Below are 13,279 nucleotides of genomic sequence, written 5' to 3'. Positions count from 1 at the left end.
CATCAGAGCCTTCTCTAAACTTCGGGCTCTGCTTGGTCACTGCCGTCTGGGTCGGGGCACAGCACCGGCAGCAGCACTGCACCAGTGCCGTGGTACCCTGACAGCAGGTCCTGCCTCCAGCCAGCCTTCCCCCGCCGGGTCACGCAGCAGCTCAGCCTTAAAAACTACAGCCAGTCACCCCCCTGGGGGGTGCTGAGCCCCCACCGATGGGATATGCCAAGTCACAGCTCAGCACCATGCAGGGCTTGGGAGAAGACACCAGTTTAAGCCCGCAGAGCGGCCTCAGCGCTGGAGAGGGGGCAGGGGTTGAGCACACGTTGCGTGGAGGCGTTACACCCCGCAGGACGTGTGTCCAGCATTAACTCACCTGCACTGGAGCGAGACTCAGCGCCACACACAGCCCCATCCCGCTGGGAGCGGCACAGGAACCAGGACACACCAGCCTGGGACAAGAAGCTCAAGGCAGCAGCCCCCCCCATCACACCTCCCTGCCCCCCCCCCCCCCCCCCATGCTGCAGAAGTACAGCAATCAAGATAACAACTCGGATCCACCATTTGCTTTTCATTTAATGGTTTTCTCAAGATCACTTTGTAGGAAGGAGGGGAAAACACACACACACACCCTGGAGAAGGGAAAGGGCCAGCCAATACACGGCAAATAGTGCAACAGAGCTTCGACGTGCGGCACATGATACAACGGCACAGACACCTCCTCCCCCCCCGTGAAAAACATCTGGGAGGCCGTTACAGACCCAGACATATCCCGTGCTGCCGAACTTCTACATCAAGTCGGACAAAGGCAATAAATAAAGAAGCGGTGCCTCACCAAAGGCACTTTTTTTTCCTCAACAATTTAAAAAAAGAAAAAAAAAAAAAAAAAAGACAGCAGAGCATGTTCTCAGACTGGGGTTCTGGCCAGATCCAGTTGGGTTTCTCAGTGCAGGAGAGGGAAGAGCCAGGACCTGGGCGGTTTGGACCCCGTTGCCAGCACATCCCGAGAGCCCAGCCCGCAGGCAGCAGCCAGGGCAGCACCTTTCAGCCCCTTGCCAGCACCCTGCTACATCTCCAGCTTGTTTGAGGTATATCACCTGCCCCATCCGTTATCTTGTGCAGCCAAAAAACAGTGCAAAGGAAAAAAAAAAAAAAACAAAAAAAACAAAAAACCAACCCCCCCAACCCCTTGGTTTCCCCCCCAAATGAGATGACCCTGTTTGTGAAGGGAGGACGGCAGCAAGGAGCCTCCGAGACCCTGCAGCCCCTCCACGGGGGCTGGATCACCGTGGCTTTGGTCCATTTAATGTCCTGGCCCTGGGGCATCCCCCCGCCGATGCCCCACAGCCCCCACAGCTCCCTCCCCACCTGCACCCGTGCTCCTCCCCGAGGGGCATGAGGCTGCAAAATAAATACGTTGGGACGTGTCTCAGCAGCACCAGCAGCCCTGGGGCAGGGAGGACTCAGCCCCCTCCCCAACACGCACCACCTCAGGGTACCCTCAGCTCAGCTTCATGCTGATGGCCACGGCACGCCGGTAGACCTCGGTGACATTGTCACAGCCCGCCAGGGACAAGCTGCTCTCTCCCAGGGGGCTCCGGCAATGGGTCACAGTCCAGCGGCGCAGCCTGCGCCCTTCCTCCACCTCCTCCTCCTCTTCCAGCCGGAGGAGGCTGTCGGCAGAGACGCAGCCCCGCATGCCCCCGCCGCTGTGGGGGACACGGGCAGGCAGGTCGAGCTGGTCGAAGGACTCCGTGGAGAGGATGCTGTCCTCGCTCACGGCGCTGGACGGGCGGGCGCGGGGCGCCTGCGGCAGGGGCACCTCGCTGAAGCCCCCGAAACCCTGCCCGGGGGGACTCTCCGGCTCGGTGCTGCTAGAGGAGTACTTGCCGTTGTGCTTGAGGATGCCTTTCCTGCGGGCAGGGAGACCCTGGGGACCCTGCTCTGGGGAGGGGGTGTCAGCAAAAACACTCCCATCGAGGTCCAAGCTCCCCGCGTCCAGGACATCCCCGGACTCACAGCACTCCAGGGATGAGTAATACCCCGACTCCCTCGTCGAGGGCTTTTTCAGTATTCCCTTCTTGGGCATGACCGTGGGCACCGCTCCAATGCCCGTGCTGCCAGGCAGCACCCCGGAGGACAGGATCCGGGTGAGACCTGCAGCGGCCACCTCGCCATCCTCACCCCTGGCCTCTCCCACGGGCGCTGCTGGTGGGGGGCCGAGGCCAGGCACCTTCTGCTCACAGGAGTTTCTCTTCTTCAGGATGCCCTTGGGCCGCTTGAGGATGGACTTGGAGGGGTTCTCCGGGGCCAGGGCCACCTCCTGCAGCACGTGGGAGACGTCATTCTCCTTCTTGGACTTCTTGAGGGAGCGCTGCCGCTCCAGGGCCACGCCGGGGATGTGTTGCTTCAAGAAGCATCGCACCTTGGAGCTGTTCTCCAGGAGGGGCCGGGAGGAGCGGCGAAGCCACTCTGCCACCGTGGCCAGGGGGGACTCGCTCTCCCGCAGCAGCTCTTGCTCCCCGATGGGCACTTTGTAGCCCCAGTTCACCCACCAGTGCGTGGCGATGTCCTCGATGGTGGCACGGCGCTCCGGGTTCACCATCAGCATCCACCGGATCAGCCCGCAGGCATCTGGGGAAAAGGCAGGTCAGACACCGAAGGGAACAAGCGGAGAAGGGGGATGCACAGGGTGGCGGGGGTCTGCCTACCTGACAGCTTCGTGGGCTCCCGGTAGTCCCCGCTCGTGATCTGCTTGACCAGAGTCTTGTAGTCGTGGCCATCAAACGGCATCGTGCCATGGACCAGGATGTAGAGGAGAACACCCAGGGACCAGCTGTCCACCTGCCAAAAGGGACAGACGAGCTTGGAGGGGGGCAGCAGGACCGGGCTGCCCTGGCCCCCACCCTAGCCGGGCAGGAGCCCCCATCAAACCCTCAGCAGCAGCTCCCAGGATGGCAGCAGCCCCAGGGGAGGACAAAGTGCGGGGGCAGCTCCAGCCACCTGCACCCCACCGCGTCCACCCCGCTGGGGCTGCCCACACCAACCTTGTGGCACTTGGTCTTTGGGGACCTGTTGCCCAAAGCGCAGAGGCAGGGCTCTGCCCACAATGCTCCGCTGGAAAAACACCCAGCACTTTCCCAAGTCCAAGAAAAGAGGAATCAAGACGTTCCCCCCCAACACAGGGGGTGAGGCACAACCTACCTCCGGGCCCTTGTACGGCCTCCCGTTGATGATTTCGGGGGACGCATAGAGAGGGCTGCCACAGTAAGTCTGCAGAAGTTTGTCCTGCTGGTAGACGTTGGACAGGCCAAAGTCTGCGATCTAGAGAGACATTTATAGCTGTTACCAAGCAGCAAAGCTCCCCTTCGCAGGTGGAGCAGCGGTGAGCTCAGCTGAAGCCAAGGCTGCCCTTGGCACCCTGGTCCTGGGTGCCCACAGTCTCCCCAGGGAGCCGCGGCAGCCTGGCTTTCCAACCCCGAGGCTGCTCCTGCCCCTCTCCTTTTCCCAGAAAGCTCATCCCAGCCACCGCAGCAGCCGCCCTGCGGCTCTGCCTCTCCAGTCCCATCACCAGCACGCTGGGGGCAGAGGCAGCTGCAAAGGTGTGGTTAGAGGGAGAGCTGCCGGGCTCTCCTCCAGCTCATTCAGAGCCACACGAGGCTGCTCCAGTCCCTGTCTGCTCCACCTAGCACGCAGGCATTCATTACCCTCATTACACCCATCACCTCTCAGGGAGCAGAAGGTACAGTCCCTGCTCGCGAGCTCCCAGTTGCAAAATTACCCCTTACAGAGATCAAGCCCCACAGCCTGTTTATCACCGACCGCACCGACTCCCGGCTGCGGCTGTGCCCTTCCTCCCCGGGCGGCTGCAGCACTCCCAGCCAAGGCAAAAAGCACCGCTCGGGGCCAGCAGAGCCAGGAGCTGCCCTGCACCTCCCTCCACCAGCCCGGCCGGCACGTACAGGGATCGGGACTTTCACTGGGAGAGCCCTTCCTCATCCAGGCAGTTGTGCTCTGACCTTAGCGTTCAGACTTTGCCCTCTTATCAACGCTCAGATATAAGTTATGGCTTTAGTAGGCGGCACCGAGGCGGCACCGAGCCTCTCCCGCTCAGCTGCCGGGCACAGAGAGCAGGGGGCAGGGACAGGCACCCTCCCGGCTGCCCACCTCCTGGGCAAACAGCAGCGCAGGCTGATGCCAGCGGTCCCAGAGCTGACAGATGCTTCCCAGAGCTGCAGAGAACCACGTGCCCTGGGGGGACTGGGGTGCTGCGGCCACCCCCAGTCCATCCACACTGGGCAGCGCCTCTTAGACCCCCTTTGCTGGGGGACACCCACAGCACGGCCAGGCTCTGCCAGCCTCTCACCTTGATGTTCCCGTTTGCATCGAGAAGGATGTTCTCCAGCTTCAGGTCTCTGTGAACGATCCCATTCTGCACGAGGGAAGGGAGAGCTGGGTTTAGTCCACAGGGAAAGGGAAAGCCCGGCAGCACGGGAAGGTCACTGCCGTTCACCGGCACAGCGGCAGGCAAACACGCCGCGGTGACGGCAATCGGAGGAGCAATAAAAAACCCTGGGTGCACCGATGAGGACGGGCTGTAAACCATGTCCTGACATGGGTGCTGCCAGCTCCCCGTGCCGCTCAGGAGCGCGAGCGGGGCGGCACCCCGCACCAGCACCCCCACACCAGCTGCCACGCTGGGCTCCTGCACCCTCGCCAGCGGCTGGTGCCAGCTCCCACCAGGGCGCGGTGGGCACAGCTCCACGGTTTGCTGGGACCTGCCGCTGCCCAGCTAAGCGAGACCCCCATTTGCTTTGGGTGCAGGGGGTGCCCTGCAACCCCCCCTTCCTACCAAGGGCACACGGGTACCCAGGAATGAGGCACGACCAGGCATGGCCTTAGCACATCCTCCTGGGAGACCCACAGGCTTGAGGGTCCTTCCAGGGCAGGCACGGCTCATCCCACAGCCCGGGACAGGGCCCTGTAGCTTTACATCCCCTTCAGGGGACAACACAGGCGACCCAGGGCTCAGCTTCCAGCCCTGGCAGACAGCCCCAGGCGTCTCCCTCCGGGCAGGTAGGACAGGAGCTGATAACTCCGTGGCAGGGTTAGTCACCCCAGCGGAAAGCCACAGCAAGGACTTCCCGAAAGCCGCTTGGGCACCGCCTCTGCACAAGCTCGAGGGCTGTCATACCCTGCAGATAAGCAGCAGGATCAACCCTTTCCCAGGAAAGGCCACTGGCCACGAGCTCCCCTCACCTCCCAGCCCAGGCTGAGCTTCCCCATCGGACACTGGATCCCTACCCAGCCCCAGCTGCTGCACCCCTGCCCGGGGCTGGCCTTGCCGAGCACCCAGGAGCCGATCCCTTCGCTCTCCCCGCAGCGAGGCAGGGGGTAAAGGCGGTGCCGACCCACCTTGTGGCAGTAGTAGACGGCCGACACGACCTGGCGGAAGAAGTGGCGAGCCTCCTGCTCCGTCAGCCGCTGCCGCTCGCTGATGTAGTCGTAGAGGTCCCCTTTGCTGGCGTACTCCATCACGATGACGATCTTGCTGCTGTTTTCAAACACTGCACGGAGATGGGAAGGCACGGGGTGTTAGGAGGGATGCTCGGAGCGAAGGGAGCTCTCGTTAGCATGTGCCTTTGAACGAGCAGGTGGAGCCCTGACGGACTCTTCGCACGCTGCTCGCCCCATTGCCTGTGCCCTCAGTCTATTTTGCAAAACAGAAGGTGTTGGGGTGTCTGCAGGTACCTGCAGGTCAGAGGGGGACGGCCAGAGCTGCCACCCACATCCCACAGTGCCACCACCAGCAGCCCCTGCAGCCACACAGCACAGGAGAAAGGGCTCTGCTCTGCCAGAAGGCGACTACGACACGTGGTTCTTTGCTAGATAGAGCCCTGCCAAGGGGGAAGGTGATGGAGCTACCGGCTGGTACAGCCAGGTGGCCCTTCTGCACGTTCCCGTTGCTCCCAAGAAAGCTCTGGCTCAAGCCGAGACAGAGCATTTTCTTTCTGTTTGGAGAAAACTACTTCAATATTTTTGAATTCCAGCAGTCAGTGTGACTCAGTCCCTGCAAACACCGCGTATGAACTGTCAATCCACTTGCTTTTGTTTTGAGGACAAAAGGACTCTGGATAGCACACATACGCCAGCGAGGCGACGATAACACGGGCACCGGCCACACGCCAGCACAGCACAACGAACCCAGCAGAGCCAGCCCCAGGGAAGAGCACGGGGCACACTGGGTTTGCAGCAAAAGGACTCAGCGTTTAAGCAAAGACTGATGATCCAGCTGGAGATTCGCTCTGAGTCTGCTCGTAGCTGCAACTGCAGATATTCCCCTTCGGTCGGGGCACGTTCCCCCGGGAGCAAAGCCCAGTCCTTGCCGTAAAGCCCAGCTCAGCAGCACCAGGAGCTCTCCCAGCACCCTGCGGTTTGGTTTTCCTGTGCCCCAGGGGAGGGAATGAGGACATCAGCCCTGAGCTTAGCTCCTGCCTCGGGCTGACAGCAGAGCCACAAGAGATTCCCACTGCCCTGGCGCAACTAGAGCCACACACGGCACAGGGCTTTGCAGGGGACCCTGGCCACCGGTTCCCCCCCTGCTCACGGCACAGCCTCTTGCCAGCAGCAGCAACTTCCAGCCTCAAAAGGCCACGTAAACTTTCGGAGCTGGCTTCCCTCCCCAAGCAGGAGGGGATGGGAAGTGGCTATTTCTGGAGCAGGTACTTCCCCTCGCCGCTGCTCTGCAGGCAGGCAGGCAGGGGAAACCACAGCCCAGCAGCATCTGCTCTCGCGGCCGGTGCTGAGTCACCAGCACAGCGCAGGCAACAGCAAACAGCTTCTGCTCCGAACGGGCAGGGGGAGGAGAGCGGGGAGCGCCAACCCCACCGCTGCCGAGCGCCAACCCCACCGCTGCCGAGCGCCAACCCCACCGCTGCCGAGCCTGCCCTGGTACCCAGCCCCGCGGGGGAGGCTCTGCTTGAGGATGCTGCTGGAAAGAGGAGGGGAGAGGAGGGCTCACCTTCGTGGACGGCGATGATGTGGGGGTGGTTGAGGGAGGACATGATCTCAATCTCTCTCCGGATATGGACAAGGTCCTGCTCATCCTTGATTTTGTCTTTCCGGATCGACTTGATAGCCACCTGCGGATGAGCGCACGCACAGAGGGTCACCCGGCTGTCGGGGTCAGGAGCATTGCTGCTTCCCAAAGCCTGTTGCAGAGCAACAAACCCACCCCCCCGCCTCTTTCAGGAAGGGGCTCACAAGCAAGGGATGGATGGCCCAGCCTCTCCACCCAGGCACGCTGCACCCAAGGGCCGTGCTGCACGGCCCCGCTGAAGCAACTCCAATAAACGTGAACTTTATCAATCAGGTTTTTGTACTTTTCAAGTCGTGTTGCTGTGCACAAGGGAGCAGCTCTCCCCAGGCCTCCTCCCGCGGGTGGCACAGCCCTGCTCCTCACTGACGTGCCGTGGCTTACAGGAATTGTGTCCCAGGCTACAGCCGTCGCTGGACGGCAGCCAGCCAAAGGAATGTGACCTGCACACATGACTTGCAAGATAACAACAACAACGGCTTCTTGGGGTCATAAAAATGAAACAAAACAAAAATAGGTTTCATTTTGCTTGTAAATACTTATTTCAAGGAGCTGATTATGTAGAGGTAAGAGAAAGGTTGGTGTTAAAGAGAAGATCCCTCCTAGGCACAGGACTGTGCTCCAGCCAGCCGGGAGACCCATCGCTGACAGTGCGAGCCACTTTCCAGGCTTTCACTTGGGTTTTCAAGTTATCCTCTACAAGGAAATTGAAAGGGGAGGAGAAAGAAGAGTAAGTGCTGGAGAATAGATGCCTTCTAATCCTCTTTCAAAGGGGCTGGGGAGAGACAATGAGCTCCCAGCACTGAATTTACAACTGAATCCAGCAGAACCTCTTTTTTTTTCTATCAGACAAGAATGCGGAACAGCATTAATCCGGTAAAGGGACCCCCGCACCAGTCTCCCAGCAACGGGGAGAGGGGCCACGGCCACCCGCTGGCCCCAGCTGCCAGCACAGGAGCGATGCTCAGGGCTATGCTGAGCAAGGACCCTCCTCCGCTTTCAGCTGGGCGGGATGGATGCTCGGCCTCGTCTCCTTCTGATTTAGGGGAGATGGAAACCTCACTACTCGAGACCTAGCCCACCAAGGCTCAGAGCAAGTTTGCAGCCCTTGCTAAGCAAGTCCCCTCGCCTCCACGGCGAGTCACCAGACGCTAAAGCGGCGGGATCTCAGCTGCCACATCAGCCTCCGTGTGGGAGAAGGATGTGCCCTATGGAAGGGCTCAGACGGGCACGTGAGAGATGGCTGATGGAGTCACTTCGGCCCCAGAGCACACCTCTGCTGCACTGGCCATTTCAGGCCAGCGCTGGCCAAGGCAGGGGTTGCCTCCTATGCACTGGAGAAGCATTGGGCCTGCACCAGCCCCAAGGGTTGAAGCAACCAAGCAGAATGGACTCTGGCCAAGGAGAAGTTCAATAACCCCAGCCCAAGTTTCTGTACAAAGCAATACTGAAGGCACTTAATAGCTTCTGGAAAGCCAGGTATTCTTTCCCCTGACCTTTGCGCTAGGTTAACAGGTTAAAGTTTAACAATTTTTTTTGCTCCAGCCCCTGATTACCTGACCCCCGCTAGAATGTGGGCAGCAAAGCCTTTATGCAGCAAGCCAGCCCGCTCCTGCCCTCCCAAATTCCTGTTGACTCATTCTTTTCATCTCCCCCCTAGAGCCCAACATCCAGCCCAACAGCCTCAGCATTTTGGGGCGCATGCAGCACATTTGCTTGCTGATCAAGATGCTCACACACCTACGCTGCCGAGACGGGGCTCAGGGCAAGATCCACCGCCCATAGACAAAGTGGCTCCAGGCTGCCAGCACGGGAAGCCTTAGGGGATGCCACTGGCTGTGTTCAGCCAGGGAGAACGCCCTCACCTAGGAGCCTGGCAGTTAGTGACCTCCAAGGCAGACAGGAGCCAGGGCTGCAGCAGCCAGCAGGTTTAAGGTGCTGTTAGAGCCCCGGGGCTCTCCCTGCCGAGTGCTGCCTGCAGGCAGGCCAGCTGCCTGTGGAAAGGTGGGGCACAACACCCAGCGAGGGTCCAGCACTGTCAGGGTCCGCATCTCATACAACAGAGACTGAACCAGGGTGGGATGATTTATCCACCTGCCAAGCCCTGCCAGGGAGGCTAATCCCTTGGGTATCCTATCCTTCCCCAGGGGTGCTGGGAAGCAGCTTTGTTCCAAAACATCCCCTGCCTAAGAGGGCTTATGGCAGAGGATCCCCCCTTGAGACAGAACAGGCCATGCCCGGCCACCCTGGAGATGGGGACCAGCAGCTTCAGGGACAGACACCGCCACAGCCTACCCGCTGCCTCCACCACCAGCGCTATGAGAAGAATCTCCTGCAGGAAACAGCCCCAAGAAGTCCCGCTGCAGGAGCCTAGAGAACCCGAGAGTACTTTCCAAGTCAAAAAGGCTTTTTAATTAAAAGGTTTTTTTGGGGGCAGAACAGGTATTTTCAGCAGCTGCTAAAAGATGCATTAAGCTACAACCCCAGGCAGCACTTTAGAAGTTGTTCCAGATTGCAAGTGCAGCATTTCACGCTCCATGAAATATGGATTACAACCCACTACGGAAGAGACCGGGGTTCGCCCCTTACTGGAGATCAAAAGAAGCTTTGCTGCTGTGGAATATTCCAGGTGCTGCCTTCCCCTTGACACCACGCAAGCCCACAAACACGTTTCCGACACTGCGAGCGAGTCCCACGGGAGATCCCACTTTCTATTTGACTTGGCTGCAGGCCAGGGCTTGGGAATCAGGCTGGGAGAAAGCAAGGGCAGACGCTGCCATGCAAACAGGTGCGGGAGCCAGTTTGCACCACCACAGCACACGTTACTCAATCTTCAACCCAAAAGACAGAGGCGAGGGGAAAAAAGAAAAAGAGAAAGAGAAAAAGGAAAGGGAAAAGAACAAACAGCTCTCTCCCCCACTGCTTGGTATTTCAGGGACACAACGATTTTCCAAGGACTGGGAAGGGCGCTCAGCAGACGTACCCACCAAGAGGCACGAGCATCATTTCACCTGAAGGATTTCTAACCAGAAAACAAGGGGTTTTTTTTCAGACAAAGAACATTTATGGAAGTCCCCCAAAATCCTGTGGGAGCCTGGTCTTCCCTGCAGTCTACCAACTGCTTAGAAACACCTTGCTCTGAGCTACGTCCAGGTAGGCTGGTTAAAATTCAGAGGAAAAAAAGAAAGTAGGCAGTAAAATGAGAGGGTTCAATATTCAGTGCATCTGACAGAGGCAGTTTCTGATTAGCCTGAGGCAAAAGCCACGCAGGGAGCAGCTCCAGCTGGTAACGTGGGGTCCGCACAGCCCAGGAGGGGTAACCGGGCGGAGGCAGCAGTACCTGCTCTCACACCTCGGTGTTTAGGAAGTGAAAGCCACTTAGAGAAGGAGCAAATAACAACCCAGCTCAGGATAAGCCTAAAGATTAAACAGGTCCGGAAACGCTGAGTGCTACAAGAAAGAATTTGTGGGAAGAGGAGAGCTTTGTGGTTAAGCCTCCTGTTCCTACATGGCCAGCTCGCTGAGATACTAGTTAGTCAGTGTACTAGTTAGTCGAGCCTTTGACTATCTCCAGCATTTATAGAAGAGTCGTTGGCCTGTGTAATCTGCGTTACAGAACGCTGCTAGAGAAATGAGTCCCTGTCCAAGGGGCTTCCACAGCCAGACAAGTTTTCTGGCAGTTCAGAGATTCCCTGCACAAGCTGTGTTAGGTGCAGAGAAAGCCAAGCCTTCTCGCCCATCCCGAGGGGAGGGATCCTTCTAGGTCTGTGGGTGGAAGCTGCATTTCAAGGCCCTGATTATGCAGCAAAACAGCAGCTTCTTCAGAATCAGATAGGCTAATGGAAATGGCAGATCTGACTTAATTAAGAGCCGTCATGTTACACAAGAAAACCTCTCAGATTTACAGTTGTTTTTCCTTGACATGCCTCTGTGGCACGTTAGTGATCCAATCTCACACCCTGCTCTTCCGCTCAGCCTCGCTGGGCCAGTCTCGCCGCTCACGGGTGGACCCTCGTTGCTCACCCATGGTCTCAAGGTGGGTTGGTGTGCCAGTGCCTTCCCTGGGTCCCATCCCACCCTGCAGGGTTCTCAGGACCAAACTGGGGCCGGGAAATCCCACCCAAGTCTCCCCCCTTGCAGATTCTTAAATGACAGGGCTGGCAGGACAGCAGCACCCCGCTTCCCTGGGGGGTCCCCCAGCTCTCCCTGCCCACCTCCCTCCAGCATGCTGCATTGCTGCGCTCTGGGTTGAGCCGTGCCTTGCACAGAGCCACTTGCTTCGAGGGGGCCGAGGCATTGACTGAGTCACGATTTCAACCAGACACTCAGGGCTCGGCTTTGCTCGTGTGCTGCACAGAACTGCCCGAGAGCCAAAAAGAGGCCAAAAACCAACCAAGAACGAGGGTAAAAGGAAGGGAAAAACCCTTCAGACTCAAGTGCAGTGTTTGCTCCCCGCTGCCGGATACCTGCGGGCTCCTTTCCCCAGGAAGCCTGACGAGGTCAAGTGGGTGAGGGGAGCTGCAACCCACCCACCCACCCACCCACCCCCGCTCCCCGGGGAGGGAGAGGTGCGAGGCCCCCACCGGGCTGCCCCCACCGGCAGCGGGGCCGGGAGAGAGCTGCGCCTTCCCGGTTACCGGCTGGGGAGGAGAGCCGGTACCGGCGGGGATGCACCGGGGATGCTGCTCGGAGCAGGGGGATGCTCAAGAGCCCCGCACCGGCTCAGGGGAAGGATGCAGCAGGGACGGGGAGGGGACCCTTACCAGTTTACCGGAGCGCTCCCGGGCTTTCTTCACCTTCCCGTAGGTGCCTTTCCCCAGCGTCTCCAGGAACTCGTAGCGGTGCTTGAGGTTGTGCTTATGGTGGTGCCGTTTCACCGCCTGCTTCTTCATCAGCGGCCGCGGAGACTTGATGAGCCCCTCGGCCAGCGCGACCCCCAGCGCTGCCCCCGGCCCCGCCGCCGCCCCCGGCCGCTCCATACCGGGCTCGGGCTCCAGCCCCGCCGCCCGCTCCATGCCGCTTCCCGGCCCCGGCTCCGCCGTCTCCCGCCCCAGCCCGGCCCGGCCCGGTCGCTAAATGCGGCGGCCCCGCCGGCTCCGCCCGCCCCCCCCCCCCCCCCCCCCCCCGCCCATTGGCCGCACGGCGGCGGCCGCCCCGCCCGGGAGCCGGTGCGGGAGGCGGGGGGGGGGGGGAGCGGGAAGGAGGGGGGTGGGCTGCGGGGAGACCCCACGGGCGGGGAAGGGGGGGAGAGAGCGCAGGGCGGGGGGGGAGCCGCGGAGGAGGGTGCAGGGGGCACCCACAAACTGGGGGGGGGGGGGGCAAAGGTAGCGCAGGGGCAAGGGAGAGAGGTAGGGTACAGAAGGAGGGGGTCACAGGGGGGGTAAAGGGGTGTCCCGCAGGCTGGGGGGGGGGGGGGGGGGGGGGTTGAGGAGTTTGCAAAGGGTGATGCAGGGAGAGGGCTGGCACCCAAAGGCTGGGAAGAGGTGCAGGACCCCAGCGCTGGGAGGATGCGGAGCGAAGCGCCTGGGTGTGACAGGGCAGGGGGGATGCGGGGACAGAGGGGGACAGACGTACAGCCGGTGTCACAGGGCAGGAGGGATGCAGGGACAGAGGGGGACAGACATACAGCCGGTGTCTCAGGGCTGGAGAGATGCGGGGACAGAGGGGGACAGATGGACAGCCGGTATCACAGGGCAGGAGAGATGTGGGGACAGAGGGGGACAGTTGTCCAGACAGCCAAGGCACACACAGACCATACACCCCACACACAGACGTGGTTTGCTGCGAGGAGCCACAATGCACCCAGGACTCTCAGAAAAAAAAAATAGGTATTGAGGGCAAAAATCAGCGAGAGGAGAGGCCTGGGCAAGCGCAGCCTGGTCCACGCTGGCCACAGGACCGTGCTTTGCCCTCCTGGGCACACGGCCTGGGAAGGAGCAGCGCGCTTCACGACCGGAGTGGTTGGGGGAAACGTCTGCAGGCTGCTCAGGAGCTCCCACACAAAGGCTTTTTATGGACATTTCTGGTTAATTCTGCAGCACCTTCCCGTGTGGTCTTTTTGCCCCTGTGGTAAATCCTTGTTTTGAGATATTAAAAGAATGCAATTATTTCCCAAAGCAGCCAAAACAAAAGCTCTTGCCCAGCTCTGGCATGTGTGAGGACACACCGTATTGATTGAAGAAAGAGATAGCT

The 13,279-nt window shown here is 60.1% G+C and overlaps 1 protein-coding gene across 1 annotated transcript; it reads right to left on the bottom strand.

Annotated features, from left to right (window-relative positions):
• Positions 1-1,492: 1,492 nt before the first annotated feature.
• On the bottom strand, positions 1,493-12,066 carry NUAK2 (NUAK family kinase 2). The gene is made up of 7 exons (XM_086476569.1): positions 11,851-12,066; positions 7,013-7,133; positions 5,407-5,558; positions 4,358-4,423; positions 3,196-3,315; positions 2,703-2,835; positions 1,493-2,625 (listed from the first exon to the last, which is right to left on the bottom strand). Exons 1-7 carry the CDS (start codon positions 12,064-12,066, stop codon positions 1,493-1,495), a joined length of 1,941 nt encoding a protein of 646 aa, XP_086332695.1.
• Between the last annotated feature and the right edge of the window lie 1,213 nt (positions 12,067-13,279).

Source organism: Leptosomus discolor, chromosome 21 (genome assembly GCF_034619465.1).
Source record: "Leptosomus discolor isolate bLepDis1 chromosome 21, bLepDis1.hap2, whole genome shotgun sequence".
NCBI lineage: Eukaryota > Metazoa > Chordata > Aves > Leptosomiformes > Leptosomidae > Leptosomus > Leptosomus discolor.
Note: the sequence above shows the minus strand (reverse complement) of the source record. Positions and strands in the feature narration are given on the sequence as shown.

Bases quoted from the DNA above. Each gene is read 5' to 3' on its own strand.
- NUAK2 (XM_086476569.1), bottom strand. From the start codon at position 12,066: ATGGAGCGGCCGGGGGCGGCGGCGGGGCCGGGGGCAGCGCTGGGGGTC. The intron at 7,134-11,850 runs GTAAGGGTCCCC...GCTCATCCGCAG, and splicing joins GGGAGCGCTCCGGTAAACTG to GTGGCTATCAAGTCGATCCG. The intron at 2,836-3,195 runs GTAGGTTGTGCC...CCCTTTTGGCAG, and splicing joins GGCCGTACAAGGGCCCGGAG to GTGGACAGCTGGTCCCTGGG.